General features: G+C 39.2%; 1 protein-coding gene across 1 annotated transcript; it reads right to left on the bottom strand.

The window, feature by feature from the left end:
* Window positions 1–22,470: 22,470 nt before the first annotated feature.
* On the bottom strand, window positions 22,471–24,152 carry LOC145106410 (pentatricopeptide repeat-containing protein At1g08070, chloroplastic-like). Its single transcript, XM_079043399.1, has one exon. It carries the CDS (start codon window positions 24,082–24,084, stop codon window positions 22,552–22,554), a length of 1,533 nt encoding a protein of 510 aa, XP_078899525.1. The 5' UTR covers window positions 24,085–24,152; the 3' UTR covers window positions 22,471–22,551.
* Window positions 24,153–24,528: the final 376 nt, after the last annotated feature.

Here is a 24,528-nt window from a genome sequence, read left to right as displayed (position 1 = left end):
ATTACATGTTTACGAATCAATTACTATATATTGACAAAATATGAAATAGTAGACGCCTTAGCGTCCCATCCTCAAAAGCACTTGGTTACCTATTTAATGATTTCCTGAGAATACAAGTTGTTTGAAAAAGTGTCAACACAAAGGTTGGTGAGTTCATAAGCTTTTGTTTGGTATTATTAAAAGCCTTTCGTTTGTAAAAGTAGTATTTGTTTTAGAAAAATCCAATATTTTCCTTAAAATGTATATGTAGTCTTAAATCCAAAGACCGAAATGTATAAGTAACTTTTCTTACTTATAATAAATAATGTAAGTTTAAATCGACATAAACTCGTTTAATTTTAATGAAGTTCCCGTAAATTCCAATATTCATTAATACTTTATGTGAGTTTATTAAAGCCTTTTCTTGTAAAAGTAGTGTTCGTTCCAGAAAATCCAATATTTTCCTTAATGTGTAAATGTAGTCTTAAAACCCAAAGACCGAAATGTACAAGTAGTGTTCGTTCCTTATAGTAAAACAATGCAAGTTTAAATCGACATAAACTCGTTTGATTTTAGTGAAATCCCCGTAAATTCTATGTTTGTTAATACCACATGTGAGTTATTATAAATTGAATCGAATGTCTCACAGAAGTCATTAACGAATTTACGTGTAGTGTAATGAAAACTTGGTACCGTATGGCCGTACCTTGCTTAATGAAAATATCCTTTGTATAAATGTACCCTTTTTAAATGTATGTGTTATGTAATGTTTCATAAAGTCATTAACGGAATTACGTGTTATGAAAACTTGGTACCGTATGGCCGTACCTTGCTTAATGAAAATATCCTTTGTATAAATGTACCCTTTTTAAATGTATGTGTTATGTAATGTTTCATAAACTATACCTATTATAGTTTATCAACCAAGGGTAGTACGTAGTAATGTATGCAAACTATATTCAAAATAGTTTATTAAATGTTTGAATGTATCGGTTGTACTTTGATTATAATCACTTGTTATTCTTTATATTTTATATGTCCAAATCCATTTGTAAACTGATGTGTGTCTAAATATTAAGATAAAATGTCATATATTGCAATAACATATAATCACATAAAGATATACACCTTGCTCAACATGTTACAAAGTGAAATGAAATTGACAGCAACTTTTTGTTGTATACAGTTTCTGTTATTGTTCTTAGAAAATTTATAGAAAAATCATCAAAGCTCTAAATCCAAATCCGCAAATTCTGAGAGTTTGTAATATGAGTCTAGTTTGTTCGTAAATTTTATCATGATTTTTAGTGATCTCTAACAGAGGTGAAAATGTTCATAATCACAGACTGGTCCGAGTTTGCCTCTGAAATGATAGGCAGTTTTGTAAAAATCACCATAAATTGTAGAAAAATCATATGGAGATGTGCAAGTAGCCATTTTAAAGCTAAGAGTTTTAACTACTTGCACCTGGAACAGTTTTGAAAATTAAAATATTTAAGTTGACCAAAACAGTCCGTGATCGAAGTTCATCTTTTCTGATGTAATCTGATAGAAAAAGTTTAATTGTGTTCTTGATGATTTTACTTGTATTCCCCCCTTAAAACTTAAGAAAAACATGTAAATGTAGGGGTATGAACTCGCCTTATGTGATTTCAGTAGATGAAAGTGAGATAGAGGAAGTGTTCAACCCAAGAACACTAAGAAGATGTCTTGATGATTCGAGAATCTAACACCGAATAAGATGGAATTTGTGTAAGATATCAATGATTTGAGTAGAATGGAGTTTAATAATTATGTGAATGATGAAGATACTTACTAATTGAAGAAAGAAATCCCTGGAGAAAGCCTTGAAGTTCTTGAAGTTGAGAGAAAAGATGAGAGAATTTTGGAGTAAGTGTAGAATGAAAGGGCTTTTAAGGAGAATGAGGAGAGAGGACCAATCCTCCAGCTCTTAGAACGTGGGAAGAGCTGGAGATAGGGTGTAAAGGTCCCCCAAGGAGACAAGGGGTGGTTGGAAAGAATGGCTGATCATAGAGTGTGGTGGTGGTGGCTTGCTTTTGTCATAAAATAAGGAAAAGCAAATATTCCCTCAATAATTAGTCCAACCACCAATTATTTTAATACATTTTTATAAAAACCCTGGAGATTTATATATTTTGGGGCCTTAGTTTATAAAATAAAGTTTTGGGTGAAAATCCCACGTTAAAATAATGAAAAACGGAGTTAAAACGAAGTCGTAGTCGAAAAACCGATAAAAAGGGGCCGTCTGCGAGACCTCTCGCATGGGCTGTCTGAGAGGCTTCTCATGCGAGGCTTCTGTCCTGAGAGGCTTCTAATGAGAGGCTTCGGTCCTGAGAGGCTTCTCATGAGAGGCTTCGGTCCTGAGAGGCTTCTCATGAGAGGCTTCGGTCCTGAGAGGCTTCGGTCCTGAGAGGCTTCTCATGAGAGTTTTCGCTTCTAATAGGAGGGTTTTGGTTCCTTAAGGTTATTTTACTCGTTTTTACCCCGTTTCAAGTGGTTTTTGACCCGGTTAAGGGTCGGGATGGCCCGAATGATTACAAAAAGTTAAAGTAACTTTTGAGAGAGATTTGGAAGAGATTTGGGAGAGATTTCAAATAGAAAGAGATAGAGTGAAAACGATTTAGAGAGGTTTCGTTTGTGATTAATTTGTGTGTCCGGCTTCACAACGCAAGGTTCGTAAACCCCGTTAAACTGTGTTTTAGTGTCGTACACACTCCCGATGAGTGTGCAATAATGTTTTATCGTTTTGGTTCAATGTTTACTTAGGAAATTCAACACACGAACTTTCCAAATGATGTTTCTCTCATTAAGATATTGCATTGTACAGTAATTACATAGTGTAAACCCTAATATACAAGGGTTAATTGAGTCGATTGGTTTTGACTTGTTGACTTTGTGTTGACTTTGACTTGACTCAATTTTGACAGTTGTCACATTAATAATGCAAGGTCAAAAGAGAAACTTACCGAGATTCAAGTGTTACACGGCTAGCAATGGGGTCCTTCGCCCCAAGGAACTCTGGATCTCCACAAGCCTTGAACTCCCAAAATGAGGGAGTCTGCGCTCCCAACTGTCCTACCGCGATCTCGGACCAAAAAGCCCCGAGTCACTTATCCAGAAACTCCATAATCCCAATGTCGTACGCGTCCTGACGCTCCTGCATAATCTCCCTAGTCCCCACCTTGATCGTACCGAAAATCACCAGTGTCTACTCCAAAATACCGCGGGTGATCTCCGCCGAGTTGAACTCCCGCATCCGCTCATCCATCGGCTTGATGCCAACACCTGAGCTTGAACCATACCCTCCACCACGAGTACTCATCACCATACTGACAAGCAACCATACAACAATCAGAACATACTCAAAGAATCCTCATCCCACAAGCTTTCTAGATTCTTCGTGAATCTACTTGATTCGAGTATAGATCATGTTCTTTCAGTAGTACGGGCCCAATACTACCTTCCACACCTATCCATACTTTCCTCAAGAGTTATCCTGAATTCTCCAAATCACCTTCTCAAATCGGTACTCCAAGTACTTGCTAAACAGCGCAACCAACCCACTAAAGCACTTTGTAGGCTCTCCTAGGTTCCTGACATCACCATGCCATCAGCCGCTAAAGAACTCCCACTAATGTCAGCTAACTACTTCATGAATACAATCACATGCAACAAAGCTTAGATAATCCTTCGAATAAAAGACTCAATCCCTATAACGGTTAGACTCAAATGAGAGCTGCGCAATAGAGCCAAATCCGTCACTCTGAAATTATTTAACATTTGCAGCATGTGACTTAACATATTCACTCAATAATTAACTCACTTCACTAAGTGTTCCACAAAGCACAAAGCAAACAACATTCGCGCATCGCAAAACTAATCAATAGATCACCTAATTAGGCCATTCTATCCCAATCATCTGAAATCCATACTAGCATGCAATTCTAACAGCTCAAACAACAGGCATATAAAGGCATCTCTCCTAATCATGAAATCCTGAGCAGATCCTTAGCCATGTTCTAGCATGCAATTCTCATAACATATATCATAACAAACATGTATAGGTATTCTGGTAAATCACGGAATTGAGCTCGACTGACTGCACACATCACACCCCCTTTTTCTTTATAAAAATCTTTTTAGAATTTGTTTTTCATTTAAAAGATTATCAATTGCTCAGTTTGAGTTCATTCACACCCGAGAGTGTACCCGAATCCCTCAAACCAAAGCTCTGATACCAACTTGTAACGTCCCAAAAATTATAAGGTAAATATTTCATTTTTAATTCAATAATCATTCAAAATCATATCAAAGTAAAAATAGTTATCATAGTACAATCCCAAAATCACAAAGTTCGAAAACATGGGTGGATGCTCTACGATCAATCCGGGCCCTTCCCTTCAAACCGGAAGTACCTGAAACCATAACCATATAACCGTAAGCACAAAGCCCAGTGAATTCGCCAAAATACCACCTACCATACATACATACATACATACATACATACATACATACATATATACATACATACATACATACATACATACATACATACATACATACATACATACATACATACATACATACATACATGGATACATGCATACATACATGCATACATACATGCATACATACATACATACATACATACATACATACATACATCGAGCCCCACCCGGCATCGGGCCTTGCCCGGTATTCATCGAGCCCCGCCCGACTTCTATCGGGTCCCGCCCGGTACAAATCTATTAGTAACATGCGATGGGCCCCACCCAACACACTCATCAGGCCCCGCCTGACATACATACAAACACATACAATACATTCAAGAGTTACACATACAACTATCATTCTAATAACAATAATCCATCGGCGGACATTGGTGCCTTCGACCCGCCAAACACAGTGAGGAGACTCACCTTAATCCGAGATAACCGAAACACACGCGTTGCTGCTACCGGGTTCCTCACACTGATCATGAAATATCCAAAAATTATGACCAAAATTTCATTTTTGATTTATATAAAAACATTATTCCAAAACATGGTTCATACATCCCAATAGAATAAATATATCAAACATCATCAAAATCAGAGTATGTCCAATAAACATAATACATATGGTGTGTGTGATACAGTCAACCCGAGCTCTTCCCCTTAGAACCGGAAGTACCTGAAACATAAACTAAAAATCGTAAGCATAAAGCTTAGTGAGTTTCCCCAAAGTACCACATATCATACATACAATAACATATAATGGGCCCCGCCCGACATCGGACCCCGTCTGTCATCAGGCCTCGCCCGGCATCGGGCCCCGCCCTACATCGAGCCCTGCTCGGTAATAGATCGAGCCCCGCCCAACATACATATAAAATATATTAATTAATCAAACAAAAGAAATAATCACAAAGATACATAGCATACACATGGTCATCGGTCCCCGCCTCGCATCGGGACCTAGCCCGGTAAGCATAAAAACACATAACACATGCAAGAGTCACGAAGACAACTAGTATACTAACATAACATAATCATGGGCCTACATTGGTGCCTTCAACCCGCTAAACCCAGTGAGGAAGACTCACCTCGAATGCCGAACGATAGCTGAATAGGTGCCGAATCCGAATATCAGCTCCATCCAACCCCTAAACAGAAAACAATTCCTTAGATTCCACTCAAAATGCCTTAACACCCCCTATAGGTCCAACTTGGTCAAAGACAAAATTCAAAAGTCAAGGTCAACAGTCCAAGTTGAACCAACATGTCGTGTTGTCCTTCAACACACCGTGTTTCCTCAATAGCTACAAAGTCAAGAAAAAGCAAGCCAACACGATGTGTTTACTATTAAACACGCCGTGTTCGCTAAAATCCAACAGCTTAATGCATTAAGCTGCCTTCATCGAATCTAAGAGCTCCAAAGCTCAGATCTCGACCCAAATAATATCTATAAGGGTAAAGTTTCCAACTTTACCCCTTGAAACCACGAAAATGGGTCCAAAACCCAAACCCTATGATTAATAGAGTAAGGGCTTAACCATTAATCACTTAATCTTCAAAGACATAGCCCTAAAATACAGATCTGACACCCTAGAGCTGGAAGACCACATAAAGTTGCCAACTTTACGTTCATGCATGCCAAAGAGAACCTCTAAAGCTCAAGAAGGGCTTAATAAAGGACATAATGCATGCATAAGACCTAAAATCTTATCAATCTTGCACCTTTAAGCCAAAGGAGGCCACAAAATGTCCAGATCTAACAGGAAAACCCATGAAACAACTTAACTCCATAGACAAACCAACAATGAGCCAAAAATCATAACAAAACCCCATAAAAGAAGATCTAATCAACAACAAAGCAAGGTATGAACTTGATACCTCAAGGAGACTGCAACAAGTGGTGAGATTCTGGATCTATGATCCTTCCAAGCTCGGCACCTTCAAACTCCAAAGCTCCTTCAAATGAGCACAAAATCCACAAGAAACCACTCAAAACTTCAAGAACACCACCAAGAAAGCTCAATACTCAATTTAGGGTTTTAGATAACAAAGGAGGTTGGTAAGGAGGCCGGTTAAGGGGACTTAAGGCCTTTAAATAGGGTGCAACACCATAAAAATTAGGATTTCCTTCCCAGCTGCCAACACGTCATGTTGAGGCACCTCAACACGCCGTGTTGGTTCATTAAACTTTGCGGCCCAAGACATTTCGACACACTGTGTTGAGGCTCCAACACGCTGTGTCCCAAAGAGAAAACATAATAACTTGAATTAAAATCATACCAGGAAATCAGGCGCTACAATTCTCCCCCACTTGAATCAGACTTTCTCCTTGAAGTACGTCGACTCAAACAACTCCGGGTAGTGTTCCCTCATCTCATCATCCGGCTCCCAAGCCCACTCTGACCCCTTGCGATGCAGCCACTGCACCTTTACTAGCTTCACAACCTTGTTCCTCAAGGTTTTCGTCTTTCTATCTATAATTGCCATCAGTCTCTCAACATAGTTCAGGCGGTCATCCACCTGAATATCTTCTAAAGGTACGACTGCGGAGGCATCCACTAAACACTTCCGCGGTTGAGAGACATGAAATGTGCTATGAATAAGAATGAGATCGGCTGGAAGATCAAGACGATATGCAACCCGGCCCACCCAAGCCAAAACCTTGAAGGGACCAATCCTGGGATCCAGCTTGCCCCACTTCCTGGACCGGATGACACCTTTCCAAGGTGACACCTTTAAGAGAACCATATCTCCCACCTCGAACTCCAAGTCTAAACGGCGCCTGTCGGCATAGCTCTTCTGCCGAATCTGAGCTGTCGGGAGCCTGCTCCGAACCTTATGAATCAGCTCAGTGGTCTTGAGCACCACCTCGGTACTTCCCATGACTCGCTAACCGACCTCGCCCCAATAGATCGGGGTCCTGCATTTCCTCCTGTAGAGCATCTAAATGGGAGGCCGATCAATGCTAGCGCGATAACTGTTTTAATACAAAAATTCCGCTAACGGAAGATACGTATCCCAACTCCCACCAAAATTCAACACGCACGCACGCAGCATATCCTCAAGAGTCTGAATAGTCCGCTCACTCTGACCATCGGTCTGTGGATGAAATATTGTACTAAAATGGAGACGAGTTCCCATCTCGTCATGAAACCGCTTCCAAAATCTGGAAGTAAAGCGAACATCCCAGTCTAAAACCACTGATACTGGCACCCCATGACATGCCACCACCTCCCGGACATAAATCTCGGCCAACTTCTCTGCATAAATACTCTCCTGGATCAAAATGAAATGTATGCTCTTGGTCAAACGATCCACGATGACCCAGATAGAATCCAATCTGCGCGCAAACCTGGGAAGCTTTATGATAAAATCCATAATGATATCTTACCATTTCCATACGGGAATCTCCAACGACTGCATCTTGTCGTGAGGTTGTTGATGCTCGGCCTTGACTTTCCTGCAAGTCAAGCACCACTCCACGTACCATGCTACACCCCGTTTTATGCAGGGCCACTAATAATCTGGATGAATGTCCCTATAAATCTTCGTCGCCCCGGGATGAGTGGAGAATCTCGACTTGTGAGCCTCCTCCATCAAAACTTGGCACACACTGCCCCAATACGGAACCCAGACTCTCCGATGTAGAGTCAACAATCCGCGACTATCATAATCGAAGGATGCCACTTGACCTACAATCCACTCGCTCTTCCGGTGATCTTTCTTCATAGCCTCAACTTGTGCCTCACGGATCCGCTCCAAAAAAGGAGTGATCATGGTCATCCTAAAACATAGGTCTCTGATCGGAGCCGTGACCACCTTGCGGCTGAAAGCATCGGACACCACATTGGCCTTCCCCGGGTGGTACAGTATCTCACAATCATAATCCTTCACCACATCCAACCCTCAACGCTGCCTCATATTCAGATTCAGCTGATCCATCAAGTACCTCAGGATCTTATGGTCCACGTAGATGGTACACCGGTCCCCATAAAGGTAATGCCTCCAAATCTTGAGATCAAAAACCACAGTACCTAGCTCCAAATCATGCGTCAGATAATTCGCCACATGAGGCTTCAACTGCCTCAAATCGTAAGCGATCACTCGACCCCGCTGCATCAATACTTCCCCCAAACCTGTGATCGAAGCATCACAATAAACCACGAAATCATCGACACCCTCTGGCAGGGTCAGAATCGGCGCCTCACACAACCGCTGTCTAAGAGTCTCAAAAGCTGCCTGCTGGTCAGGCCCCCAACGAAATGTCACTGAATTCTTGGTCATTCAGGTCAATGGAACAACGATCTTGGAGAAATCCTGGATGAATCTCCGATAATAACCAGTCAAACCAAGAAAGCTCTGAATCTCAATGGAGACCTCAGAACCTCCCACTGCGTCACGGCCTCGGACTTGGCCGGATCGACCATAATACCCTTCTGGTTGACAAGGTGCCCAAGAAATTGCACCTCGCGCAACCAGAACTCGCAGAGAACTTTGCAAAAAGTATCTCCCTCCTCAAGGTCTCCAGGACCTCCCTCAAGTGATCCTCATGCTGCTCCTGAGTCTTGGAATAAACCAAGATATCATCAATGAATACTATCACAGACCGGTCCAGCATCAGTCTGCACACGCGATTCATGAGATCCATGAATGCGGCCAGAGCATTGGTGAGCCCAAAAGGCATCACCACGAACTCGTAATGACCATATCGAGTCTGGAACGCCGTCTTCTGCACATCCTCATCCCAGACCCACATCTGATGATAACCTGATCGCAAATCAATCTTAGAGAACAAAGATGCGCCCTAAAGCTGATCGAAAAGATCATCAATCCTCGGGAGGGGATAACGGTTCTTCACCATTACCTTATTCAACTCCCGGTAGTCGATACACATCCGATGAGACCTGTCCTTCTTTTTCACAAACAGAATCGGGGCTCCCCAAGGCAAACTGCTCGGCCTAATAAATCCCTTGTCTAACAGATCCTGCAGCTGTGTAGAAAACTCCTGCATCTCGGGAAGAGGCATCCGATATGGTGATTTGGCTATTGGAGCCGCACCTGGAACCAAATCAATTCCGAACTCCACCTGTCTCTCCGGAGGTACCGCCGGTAAATCCTCTGGGAACACATCTGGATACTCCCGCACGATCGACACATCATCCACGGTCACCTTACCCTTATCCCGGGTATCCATGACATAGGCAACAAAACCCGATCAACCCTGATGAAGATAACGTCTAGCCCTCGCTGCAGAACACATAATCGGCCCACGCTGCGGTCTCTCACCCTGAATCACCAACTCTCCCCCACTTGGGGTCTGAACCCGAACTAACTGTTGCTCGTAGTCATTCACCGCCCCATTAAGGCTCAACCAATCCATGCCCACGATGACCTTGTTCCCACGCAGAGGAATGGGAACTACATTAACCATATACCACTCGCTGAACAAATGGAGAATACAACCTCGATGAACCCTCACAACCCAGATAGACCTATCATCAGCAATCTCAACATCTAGAGGACAATCCAGCTCCTCCGGAGCTCCAGCAAATCTCTTGCTAAGCGCAAGAGATACAAATGATCGGGTAGTCCCCGAATCAAATAATACCAAAGCAAAAATACCGTTCACAAATAACGATCCTAAAATAAAACACATAAATATAAGCAACAATTCGATATAAATAAAGAGATAAGGATAAGATACATACCCGTCATAACATCAGGAGCTGTACGCGCCTCCTCTGCCGTCAGCTGGAAAGCCCTGCTCTTCGTCACAGGCGCATCTGCCCGGCCCTGGTGGCCGATAGTAATCCGGAGAGTCGGAGGAGCGGGTGTTGACACTGGTACTGCTGCAGCCAAACTCAGACAATGGGCCTTCTTGTGGCCTCTGTGATTGCACTGAAAGAAAATCAGATCAGATACCTGAGTGGTGGTGGTGGCAGCAGTACAATCCATGTTGATATGACCAGTCCGGACGCACTTGAATCAGCCAGAACCACCCACTTTGCACGTCCCCTCGTGCACCTTGTCGCACTTTCCACAACGGCTACGGTCATGCTGGCCTCGCGATCTAGAATCAGATACATTGGTCCTCTTTCCCGAACCCTCAACACTCGACATAGAATCTGGCTTCCTCTTCTTCTCCATCTCCAAGTCAATCTCCCTTTCTCTAGACCTCGCTCTCATGTCTTACAACGTTTGCAGCTAGATCGGCTAACAAACTGTCGAATATCACTCCTTAGCATCTCATGGTACCGGGCCTTCTTCATCTCCTCGTCCGCCACATACTGAGGAACCAGAAATGCCTTCTTTCTGAACATAGCGGTGATCTCAGCCACCGTCTCAGTAGTCTGGCAGAGATACTGGAACTCTCGCACCAGCTGCTGCACCTCGATCACTCGTGAAAACTCGGCTCAGATGCTGGTCGAGAAATCACTCCAAATCATCGAATCATAACATCATCATCTCCTATAGCACGCCCTACCTCCTCCCACTAATCACCCTACCTCCTCCCACTAATCATGTGCCCTATTCTTCAAGAGGCAGGAAGCTAGTCTGACCTTGTCCCCCTCGGTACATCGGCTGGTACGGAAGGCGTTAGCAACATCTTCTAACCACCTGTTGCTCGCAATGGGGTCCCTCACTCCATGATAACATGGCGCTCCACATGCCCTGAACTCCCTGAAAGTCAGAGAATACGTCCCGACCAAAGCCACCATCTTAGCGCGAAAGGCGCTCAACCGCTCATCAAGAATCTCAAGAATACCCTCCTTGACCGTGTCAAAGATCACAGGAGTCTGCTCAAGGATACTGCGCGTAATCTCAGATGAGATGAACTCCATCATCTGGTCATCAAGCTGCCCGACTCCAGAACCTGAGCTTGAACCCTCCCAAGCACCGAAACTGCCTACTGGTCTGGCGCGCAATACCACCATACTGAAAATAGACCATACAAACCATCATAATACGCATCAAAATATACACATCGGGGAAATCACAGCTTCCTGGCTTCATCGCAACCCTCCTTGGATCGAGTACAGATCCTCTGCTTCCAATAATACGGGCCCATACTACCTTCCACATCTATCCGTACTTTCCTCAAGAAGTGACTTATCTTATCCAAGTTACTTTATATGCAACAATTCCCTCATAGATAAGGCTCCCAACACTAAATCTCATCCTAGGTTTTCCTAGGGCAACTTCACACCACTATCCGCCGTCAGCTGCAGAAGAAACTCCCACTAACTTCCTCTAACTAGCCCACAAATACAATTAGATATTACAAAAACTAGATAATTCTTCGAATAAGAGGTCTTACACTACAACGGTTGGACTCAAACAAGAGCTGCACAATAGAGTTAAAACCTAACCTTCTAAAATTATTTAATTCTCATAATATGTAACTTAGCATATTCGTTTACTAGTTAGAACTCCTAAAATCACAAAGCAAGCAGCATTCGAGCATCAAGTGATCGGAACCAAACATAACCTAATTAGGTCATCCTATTATTGACTGATCAGTACTAGCATGCAAGTCTACAAGCTTATACAGCAGGCATACAAAGGCATCTATCCTAGATCCTTAGCCCTAATCTAGCATGTGATTCACATATTCACAATTCAAAGTATATCATGAACATGTATGGGTATTTTGGGACAACTTACTTGAGCTCGGTTGATTGCATGCACCACACCCTTTCTTATTTTAGAAAACCCTTTCCTTGAAATATGTTTCTTTTTTTTTGAAAACTTTACCAAATCCTCAGTTTGAGTTTAGACACACCCGAGAGTGTTCCCGAATCCATCAAACCAAGGCCTTGATACCAACTTGAAACATCCAAAAATTATGACCCAAAATTTCATTTTTGATTTAAGTAAAAACATTATTCCAAAACATTGCTCATACATCCCAATAGAATAAATATATCAAACATCATCAAAATCATAGTATGTCCCATAAATAGAATACATATGGTGTGTGCGATGCAGTCAACCCGAGCTCTTCCCCTTGGAACCGAAAGTACCTGAAACATAAACTAAAAATCGTAAGCATAAAGCTTAGTGAGTTTCCCTAAAGGACCACATACCATACATACAATAACATATAGTAGGACCCAAAGTACCACATACCATACATACAATAACATATAATGGGCCCCGCCCGACATCTGGCCCCGCCCAACATCGTGCCCTAGCCCGGTAAGCATAAAAACACATAACGCATGCAAGAGTCACGAAGACATCTAGCATACTAACATAACATAATCATGGTCCGACATTGGTGCCTTCGACCCGCTAAACCCAGTGAGGAAGACTCACCTCGAAAGCTGAACGATAGCTGAATAGGTCCCGACTCCGAATATCAGCTCTATCCAACCCCTAAACAGAAAACAATTCCTTAGATTCCACTCAAAATGCCTTAACACCCCCTATAGGTCCAACTTGGTCAAAGACAAAATTCAAAAGTCAAGGTCAACAGTCCGAGTTGACCCAATACGTCGTGTTTCGTCAATAGCTAGAAAGCCGGGAAAAACCAAGCCAACACGCCGTGTTTACTATTAAACACGTCGTGTTCGCTGAAATCCAACAGCTTAATGCATTAAGCTGCCTTCATCGAATCTAAGAGATCCAAAGCTCAGATATTGATCCAAATGATATCTAAAAGGGTAAAGTTTCCAACTTTACCCCTAGGAACCACGAAAATGGGTCCAAAACCCAAACCCTAGGCTTAATAGACTGAGGGCTTAACGATTAAGCACTTAATCTTCAAAGACATAGCCCCAAAATGCAGATCTGACACCCTAGAGCTGGAAGACCATGTAAAGTTGCCAACTTTACGTTCATGCATGGCAAAGAGAAGTTCTAAAACTCAAGAAGGGCTTAATAAATGACTTAATGCATGCATAAGACCTAGAATATAATCAATCTTGCACCTTTAAGCCAAAGGAGGCCACAAAATGTCCAGATCTAACAGGAAAACCCATGAAACAACTTAACTCCTTAGACAACCCAACAATGAGGCAAAAATCATAACAAAACCCCATAAGAGAAGATCTAATCAACAACAAAACAAGGTATGAACTTGATACCTCAAGGAGACTGCAACAACTGGTGAGATTCTGTATCTATGACCTTCCTTCCAAGCTAAGCACCTTCAAACTCCAAAGATCCTTCAAATGAGCACAAAATCCACAAGAAACCACTCAAAACTCCAAGAAGACCACCAAGAAAGCTCAATACTCAATTTAGGGTTTTAGATAACAAAGGAGGCTGGTAAGGAGGTCGGTCAAGGGGACTTAAGGCCTTTAAATAAGGTGCAACACCCTAAAAATTAGATTTTCCTTCCCAGCTACCAATACGCCGTGTTGAGGCACCTCAACAAGCCGTTTTGGTTCATTAAACTCCGTGGCCCAAGAAATTTCGACACGCTGTGTTGAGGATCCAACATGTCGTGTCTCAAAGAGAAAACACAACAACTTGAATTAAAATCATACCAGGAAATCAAGCGTTACAGATCACAATCAAATTATCCTAGTCAATAATTAAGATAATTCCCCATAATCCAAGTTCCAATTCATTTCTATCATTACAATGGGTAAAATACCATTTTACCCTTCCTATAAACTCATGGCCCAACTTCCAAAAAACCCAAGCCCCAAAAGGCCTAAAAAGGGAGTCTCACGAGTACGCCCCGCGTACTGCCTGTTGATGCTCAACATACATGAGAAATCCATAAAGATTAAATCTTTTTACCTCCAGAAGCTAGATCAAGATGGAAAAGGCCTAGATCTCCAAGCTCCAAGACAACTAACACTTCTCCACGTCGTGGAATCAGACAGAACCAAAAACAAAAACTTTTTTCCAGCTTTGAAAACCTTACAATTGCATCATATAACAGAAAAAGCATCCTAGGCTCTGATACCACTGATGGGTTTTGAGCACTACAACATTCATATGGTGTACATGCAACCCTAATGCTTTGGATCTAGGTTTTTCTCAAGTTATACATGAAAATTCATATCCAAAGCATAAACCCTAATAACTAGCATACCAATTTCGAAATTCATATGTAAAATAGGGTTTGGAACATTACCTCACTCGTTATGTAGCAATAACAAGAACAATCCTTCTTGATCATGACTTCTGAAAGCCTAGTGCCCCAAGTGTTGCACCTATAATGGAGTCACAAACACCCAATGCAATAAGAATGACTTAGGAGAGAAGGATTTCCGCCACCTTAGAGTTTCATAAAGCATGGGCCAAAAATCCTTAATATTGGGGTCTATTTATACTTGTGGCTTCTAGGGTTTTAGGTGGAAACCCTAATATGACTGCTTAGGCCTTAATCAGCCCATAGACACCTTCTAGAATACCCCTTAGACGAATTCTTCATGGGCTTCCCATAAAATTCATCCAACCTTATTCCAAGGTGATCCATCAGCCCAATTGCAACTATCAGTGATTTGCAATATCAATCCCCAATTATTTAATCAGTCTCTTTTGACCACGAAATTAATTCTAAATTAATTTCTGATCAATACTAATTAAATAATGTGATTTCCAAATAATATATTAATCTTGTAATATATTAATAAAACCATTTTGAGTAACAATTTATTATTCATATAATAAATCATACTCTCTCTCCTTTTGTCATCCTATCAAGTTGTATGAGTGAAGGCAACCCAAAAGGACCATGCTCATAATCGGGTCAAGTACATACCAATAATAGTTATGGGCTTAGACACCTAATCCAACAAAAACCGCTTTCCTTAATGGAAAGTTGGCTGTGGATGTTTACATGAATCAGCCAGAGGGTTTTGTGGATGCGAAGTACTCGAATAGAGTGTGCAAGCTTGAGAAATCCATTTATGGATTGAAACAAGCATCTCGCAGATGGAATCTTTGTTTCGATGAGAAAGTTAAATAGTTTGGTTATTCAAGAAGCGAGGATGAGTCATGCGTATATGTCAAAGCTAGTGGGAGTATAGTTAGCTTCTTGGTATTGTATGTGGATGACATACTACTCATAGGAAACGACGTCCCGACCTTGCAGGAGGTTAAGACCTGGCTTGGGAAGTGTTTCGCTATGAAGAACCTTGGAGAAGCTTCTTATATTCTAGGGATAAGAATACTGAGAAATAGGAGTAAGAGACTAATAGTACTTAGTCAAAGTACTTACTTGGATAAAGTGTTGAAACGATTTAGCATGGAGAATTCCAAGAAAGGGGAGTTACCAATCCAGATCAATACCAAGTTGAGTAAGACTCAAAGCCCGAGTACCGATGTTGAGATAGCAGAAATGAGTCGAGTACCATATGCTTCCGCCGTTGGCTCAATCATTTACGCTATCACGTGTACTCGCCCTGATGAGGCTTTCGCTTTGAGCATGATCAGCTGATATCAAGGGAACCCTGGTAGAGCTCACTGGATAGCAGTAAAGAACATTCTTAAGTATCTACGAAGGACGAAGGATTGGGTCCTCGTACTTGGTGGAAGTGAAGACTTGAGAGTGATAGGGTATAGTGATGCTAGTTTTCAGACTGGCAGAGATAACTACTGCTCTCATTCGGGCTGGGTATTTACCCTGAATGGAGGAGCAGTGACTTGAAAAAGTTCCAAGCAGGAGACCGTAGCTGATTCATCATGCGAATCAGAGTACATAGCAGCGAGCGAAGTATCGAAGGAGGCGATATGGTTGAAGAACTTCATTGGAGACCTTGGAGTTTTACCAGCCATAAAGGAGCCTATGGAGATTTTTTGCGATAACGAAGGAGCGGTTTCCTTGACCAAGGAACCGAGGGATCATGGGAGATCTAGGCACATCGACAGAAAATATTACTTCATCATACATCGGGTAGAAGAGGGACTCCTCGTAGTAAAGAGGGTATCGTCAGAAGATAACCCAACATATCCCCTCACAAAGGGTCTAAGCAGGGTTAAGCACTTACAGCATGCGCGGAGCATTGGTCTGAAGGACGATATTAGTTTTATTGATTAGATAGTTGTTCATAAACTTATAATAGATAAAATGTAATTGACATTTGATGATTGAATAAAGGAGTTTTATTTATGAGTAAAGTTACTATCTTGTGTCAATTATTTACTATTGTTTCACTTTTGCATGTTTTGACTTCCAGAATAATTAGATTATTCAAATTATCCACATTCTATCATACTTTGGAAGTAGGTTATGAGGTTAGACTGTCATTAATTGGTTTGTAGATTGTATAAGTGTTTAGACATAGCAAAAGTTTTCTACAACGTTCATGAGTACTCTTGAAATAAGATTTGAGTATTGGATCAAACCCACGCTCATATGCATCACTTCATGGAATTTATCACAAGCGATTGTAAGACGATAATATCATATAGTCTTTAAACTGAGATATATGAGTTGTTGTTTACAAGTTGGTTGTGCATTCATAGTGCGTAAACGCATCAGTAACTTGATGTTATAAAACATATTGTTGTGTACGATTTAATAAGTAAATAGTACAAGCATATAAGTCAAAGTTTATCTGTTCCTTTTATCCTAAGAGGATTAAAAGCGATATCTTGGGCCCCTCGATGATTTTGTGTTGACTTATGTGTCGGGCCCGGTCAGGACTGAATTGATGTGTTCAATTAAGTTATATGTCAAACAAATCAGAAATCGGAAAACAAACTATTAGACAATGAGTATGACTTTATTCCATGTCTTTGTCCACATGATATCTTGAGAACGGAGGACTACATGATCCCTTATCTAAAGGACGCGTTATTGACTAGGTGAGAGTTCGACAACGGCTTTTGAGAGCTACGATTGTTAATCAGATTTTAAAGGCGTACTTGCAGTTATAGTTATTAGACTTATCCAAGTGGGAGACTATTGGATTAGGTGTCTAAGCCCATAACTATAATTTGTATGTACTTGACCCGATAGTGGCATGATCCTTTTGGGTTGCTTTCACCATAACAACTTGACTGGATGAATTATGGAGAAAGAGGTTAATTGTGATTTATTAATATATTATAGGAATAATATATTAATTGATAAATTATATTATTTAATTAGTATTGATCAGAAATTAATTTGGAATTAATTTGGTGATTAAAAGAGACTAATTAAATTAAGGGGGACTGATATTGCAATTATCTAATAACTGAAAGTTGGGTTAAGGATCCCTAAGGAAAGGGTGGATGAAATCTCTTGTGTAGCCCACATAGATTTCGTCCATAGGGGCCTTCTGGAAGGATCTTGTGGGCTGCTTAAGGCTTAAGCAATCACATTAGGGTTTTACCTGAAATCCTAGAAGCTCAGCTATATAAGGAACCCCTAGGACTCCCAAAATCGGCCACTTGCTTCCTAAAGAACACTCTAGCCGATTTTGAGCCTCCCAACCTCTCTCATATTCCTCTAACTTGCACTTGGTGTTTGTGATTCACTGGAGGTGCAACAATTGAGGCACTAAGCTCTTGAAGGTCAAGATCTACAAGCTTCAAGAAAATGTATTCATCTAACTTTGATGTTATATTACAAATTTCGAAAATTGTATGCTAGTTAGGGTTCTTGCTTTGAATGATTTGATTTGCATGTATAACTTGAGAAAAACATAGATCCAAAGCATTAGGGTTGCATGTACACCATAAGAATGTTGTAGTGCTCAAAACCCATCATGTTTCATCTTATAGAATCATTAGAGCATGATATAGAAGGTTTGTGTGTGAAGGAGCCAAAGTACATAGCCTTAATGAGAAAATTCAGACTTTTTTGTGTTGTGTTGAGCATTACACGACCGTGTAATGCCAATGAAAAATAAACATGGGTCGTGTAGCTATTTGTTAAGGGCATGCAAAGCTATCTTTGACCTTGGCTTGTCTTTTTAGTACCTCGATACTTCTAATACTCTTATATAAGTGCATAAAGGCTATTAAAGAATTAAATTGAATTTACAAATGTCTTTGGGGTATTTTGGTCATCTGAGTAATCCAAATATCGAAGTTTATATAAAAAAATATATTTAAATGAGTAAAAATTATCATCATAATCTAATAAAGGTTATGTTTGTTGGTTTCTTTTTTAATCTTATCGTTAGTTTCAAACAAAGAAAAGTTTCTTGATGATCTAAAGGTCATGTCTAACTTTCTGTTTAAATAAAAAATGACACAAAATAATAATACGAACACTTTATTTGCTATTTAAGTCACTAAACTTCTATTTGTTACCAATTGATCAACATTGTTTTTTATTTAAACCAATAAAGTTTGTTGGTATAATTAGAAGTTTAGCGACTTAAATATTTAAAATATACAAGTAAAGTTATTGGTAGCCATTTTATGATATCTTGACTAAATTGGTAAAAAAAAAATTAAGTGGTTGTTGTTAATTAAAGAAATGTAAGAGATAAAAAATACTATAAAATATAAAGGTATTTTGTATAATGTTTGTTCCAACATTTGTTTAGAAAGGGTAGTGAAGCGTGAGGATACATGAAATTATCGAGTGTGGCCTGGTTCCTATTTCCTTTGTTTAGATCGTAAATTGGGCTTTGTGAATATTCATATTTGTTTTGTCGTTCATAGATTAGGGAAAAAAAAAAACTCGAGTATTATTTTAGGTGTTATTTACATTTTGATTATGTGATTAATCATACATTTTATCAATCAATAACTTGCATATGTTACTAGTAGCAAAGTAATTTACTGTTTCTAGATAACAAAAACCAGATGCACAAGATAAAGACAATAAAAGAAGAGAGTAATTTGCTAAAGAGAATGCTAACACCACCGATAAATAATAATAAATAATTTAATTTAATGCCAAAAATGAAATTACAACAAAACCCTGATTAGATATTAGGGCAAAGAGAGGGAAACAAAATTAGGACTACGGGGAACACAATTCATTACTCTCAACTCTTCCCACCTCTCCGTCTTTAATGGAAGATGACACCGGCGAGAGAGATCAGCAGCGAAGCAGAAACGACAACCATTGAAAGAGTCATCGGAACAGCAGATCCAGCCTCCATTGGAGCAGGCGCTGGTGCTAACGAAAACTCGGCATAGTCACTAGCAGCGGCGGCAGTGGCGGAGATGACCAGAATAAAGAGAGCGACGATTGCGGATCTGAGTGCACCACCGGATGCCATTTTACGGCAACTGAATCTCTGTCGGAGTGAGAGTAAAGACACGGCGAGAGAGAGTATGAGTGTTACGAAGAAGAAGAGAGGTGTGAGTGAATTTGAGATGAGGGAGATGGCGAGAGAGATTGTGAATTTATAGTGGTTAGTTCTAACGGTCGAAAATGTAAACGTTAGAGCAGGACAGCTTTCGAAACGGCAGAATAGCAATACAAATATAAAATCTAAAATCTAAAATTCATTTAGATACTTTTGCTTTTTCTATAAAAAAAAATTCTTTTGCCCAAAATAATGTATATTGTCTAATAAAGTTGTAGCTTGAACAACATTTTTTTTAATAAATATACATGTTCAATATATATTAAAAATCAGGTTAAATTTTATAAAAATTATTTGGTTTGTATTTTTTTTTGTTTAAGCACTTAAAAAATATTTTTATGATTTAAATATTGAGTTTTTTTATGTAACAGTCAATATGAGGTTTTTCGTAACCGCAAAAAAGCAATAGTAAGAATTATTTTGGGTAGATATATATTTTTTTAAATATAAAATTTTAAAGGTTAAATAATAAAAAAGTTTTGTTTTTCAAAATAGTTAAACTAAAAAAATTCCAAGCTAATAGTGTTTTTTAAAGAATTTGAATTTTTATGTGGTGGTATTTTTATAAAAATAAACATCTTTAGTGGTTAAATTAAAAAAAATGCTTCATTGGTTAAATTTGAGAAAAAACACACACACACAAACTTTCTTACATTTATCTACCTAGAGTTATATAAAGATTTATTTTATTTTATGTTTGCGGAATGTTTTAATTACTCTTTAGAGACTCTAAAAACCGAATTAACTAATTTTTTATTAATAATAATTACTAGAGTAAATTACACGGATTTGGGGTTAAGCTCCTTTGAAACTCTCAAGTCACAAACTTTCTTACTTTTAGTATTTTGCAATATATGAATTAATCAAACTCTAATAAACGTAAAAAAAAAAGTCCATTAAACAAAAGTTTAAAAGAAATACTTCAACTAATAATATAATGAATAATGTAAATCAAATTTGGTATAAATAACTATTCATTACATTCCTTTTTATCCCACGTACCAAAAAAAATGTTAGAATCCCAACTATCCTAACCAACCAAATCCAAACGATCTCAAATTCATTGTATAAAGGTCAATATGATATTCAAGTAGGGATAATGACTTAAAAGGGTAACATATTATTTGATTTGTACATATTAAGTCATTGAAATTTTTTTTTGTCCACATTTTCCCATTGAACTTGTTGAACTGTTCAAAAAACATCCGTATGACCTGCTATTGGAGGTTTAGCCGGTTTCCGGCGTATTTGACAGCTCCGGTCATCTTCTCCGGCGTTCCTGATTTTTCCGGCGAACTCAAAAACTCCGACATTCATGATTTTCCATCAGATCACTATTCATCGTCTTCAACCTCCAGCCATAGAGTTCTTAAGCAAACCTGAAACAATTTCTTGAGCCTAGGATCGTGTTCTGATCTAACCCACATATACACACACTTAAATCTGATAAATCATTTATAGAAAATCTGTCAAAAAACGAAATCATACACACATCCAGATCTGGGTTCGTGTTCTGAACAAACACATACACTCAAATATAAAGAAGCTCTCAAGAACACGATGAACAACCCAGATGAACTAGATAAAGATCTGAAACACAATATGAACAAATCCATCCAAAAAACTCTAGATTTCGAGTTTATTTTAGAAGAATCCATCTGGAAACGATTTCCAACACACACCTGCTTGTTTTTATAGATCCGACATACACTCCATGGATGAAATCGATTTGAAGGTCAGATCTGGAAAATGGGTTTGAAGCTACATCGTGTTTTGAAATCTCAGTGTTGTTCCATATATGATGTTCATCATCTTCAAACTCCAACCCATATCTGATGTTTATTGTCTTCAACCCAGATCTGATGCTCGAAGCTTCCCTTGAAAACCTTCAAACATAGTGTGTTCATCGATTTTCAGTAAGGTGTTCGTCTTCATCATGTTCATCTTCTTCCCAAAAAAAAAGAACTCCATAAGTGTTCAGATCTGAAATCAAATGATGTTTAAGGTTTGTAGCGATTTTTAGATCTCTTCATTCGAGTTTAAACCCAAATCTCTTCATTCGATTTTCAGATCTCCAAACATCTTCGTTTGATTTTCTGATCAAAAAACCTCTTTGTTCTCGTTTCGATTTATGAACCCAAAACTCGAATCTAAAACACACACACACACATTAACTTAAATCTGAAATCGAGTTCAAGAAATCGAGCTTTGGGATTTCTAATAGTGCTAGATCTGGGTTTCTATGGTTTTCGTGTTCAACTTCACAGTCCCTTCATCTTCATAGCCCTCTTCTTTTGAAATCGAAATATGAGTTCTTGGGTTCTTGTAACCAAGAACACCAGATCTTCTATGGTCTTTTTCTTTCTTAAAAACCGACGAATTTGGAACCTTTCAAACTTGTTGGTTTCTGGAGATGACAAACTTGCCGGAAAAATTAATGTTTGGCTGGAGAAGATGACCGGAGACTCGCCGGAACTCACAAGAACGCCGGAAAACCGGCTAAACCTCCTGTAGCAAGTCATAAGGATGTTTTTTGAACAGTTCAACAAGTTCAATGGTAAAATATGAACAAAAAAAAAATTTAGTGACTAAATGTGTACAAATCGGAAAATATGTTACCCTTTTAAGTCATTATCCCATTAAAGTAATCATCGACCATGTAAAACAGAGAACTAGGAGTGTCATAACACTTCTTACACATGCACCTAATATTCTAGCTACTCTTAAATATTTGAATGTTAAGTCTGAATACATAATCATCAAGATCGGTTGTTTCGTATAAACCAATATAAATATTCAAACACATATCATTGCTATATTCTACATCATATGTTCTATACATCAAGCTCGATCCAACTACACCCAACCATTTTTTTCAAACCTAAACTATTCATCTCATTCCGAATCTCAATCGATTCATCCCATCTACTCAAACCCACATAACTATTCGACACCAAAGCCAAAGTTCCACCACTCACACCTTTTTCAACAAGAAAACGACCAATTCGCTCAATCATCACTTCATTCCCATGAACCCTTAACCCATTAACCAATGCACCCCAAACATACCCATCTGGCTCTATACTCATCCCCCTAACAAAATCCTCAGCTTCTTTAACCCTACCAGCTCTTGCATACAAGTCCACAACACAAGCATAATGCCTCTCATTAGCCACAATTTTGTAAAAATCAACCATGCCTTTGAACAACATCAACCCTTCATTAACAAGCCCACCATGGCTACATGCGGTTAATAAACTGATAAATGTGACATCATCTGGTTCAACCCCATGAACTAACATGAGACTCAAGAGTGGCAATGCATGGTGTCCAAGACTATTTATGGCAACCCCATTTATCATTGTGCTCCATGTTATGATATCTTTGATTCTAAGTGTTTTGAACACATGAATTGCCTTTCCCATGTTGCCACATTTGACATACATGTTGACTAATGCATTTCCAATGTTTCCTTCGAGTTGTATATCTTGTCTTTCTTGAATGTAAGAGTGAATGGATTCACATAAACTCAAGGACTGAAGTGAAGCACAAGCACCCATTACATTGACTATGGTGGCTTCGTTAGGTTTGACTTCACCACCTTTAACCATCTCATTGAAAACATTAATGGCTTTTTCGCAAAAACCTCTTTGTACAAAACCACCCACCATTGTGCTCCAAGAAACCACATCTCTTTTAGGCATTTTAGCGAACAGGTACTGGGCATTCTCCAAAGACCCAACTTGCATATAAAAATGCAATAATGCGTTGTCAAGAATTGCGTTACCTTGAATGGAGTTCTTAAGGCAATAGCAATGGACAGCTTTCCCAAGGTTCAATTCTCTTATGTTAGAACAAGCAGATAAAACACTAACGAGAGTGTTAGCATTAGGGTCTACATCCATCCAAGAGAACATAAAAATGGCGTTATCTTCAAGCCCACATTTTGCCAAACCAGAAATGATGGAAGTCCATGAAACCACATTAGGATAATCAATAGTCTTGAAAACGCGATAAGCATAAGCGATGTCATTTCGTATAACGTAGAAATGGATGAAGGAGTTTTGAATATACGTATGAGAAAAATGACCGGATTTTATTATCTGGGCGTGGATTTCTTGGCCTTTATTGAATGAATTTGTCAAGCAACATGCTTTGAGAGCATAATTGAAGCTAAAATGGTTGTGGGTGTTTGAGTTTTGGAGCATTTGATTGTACAGAACAAAGGCATTTTGAGGGGTGTGTGAGTTTACGAATGAAGCAAGAAGGGTGTTTAGTGCTTGTGGCTCTGAAGATTTTAGTACATGAGCTTTGATTTGGGCGAGTTGCTGTGAGGAAAGAGTGGGAAGAAGAGGTTTTATTCGCATTTTTGGTGTCTTTTGGATGCGATATGAATATGTTTTGGACCGACAGAGCAAAAACCATGAATATATGTGAAAAGGCTTGACAGGTTTTGCGTTGTTTTTTTTCTTTGTTTTTGATATCGTTTCAATTTTCATCATATTTCCGTTTTATTTAATCTTAACATAAGTTATCGATAATAATTAAGATTATATCTAGTTGGGATAATGACTTAAAAGAGTAACATATTATTCAATTTGTACACATTTGGTCACTGAGTTTTTTTTTCGTCCATATTTACCCCTTAAACTTGTTAAACTGTACATATTCAGTCCTTATGACATGTTACTCCAGGTTAGTCGGGAAAAATGACTTGATAGGGTAATATATTTTTCATTTTGTACACATTTAGTCCTTAATATTTTTGTACATATTTAGTCCTTAACATTTTTTTTTTGTTTCAAAATAAG

The sequence above is a fragment of the Lactuca virosa genome, chromosome 1 (assembly GCF_052849685.1).
Source record: "Lactuca virosa cultivar CGN04683 chromosome 1, Lactuca_virosa_CGN04683_v6, whole genome shotgun sequence".
Classification (NCBI taxonomy): Eukaryota; Viridiplantae; Streptophyta; class Magnoliopsida; order Asterales; family Asteraceae; genus Lactuca; species Lactuca virosa.
This window is presented reverse-complemented; position numbering and strand designations above follow the sequence as displayed.

What these genes read in the sequence shown, in the direction of transcription:
- LOC145106410 (XM_079043399.1), bottom strand. Translation starts at nt 24,084, where the DNA reads ATGCGAATAAAACCTCTTCTTCCCACTCTTTCCTCACAGCAACTCGCC.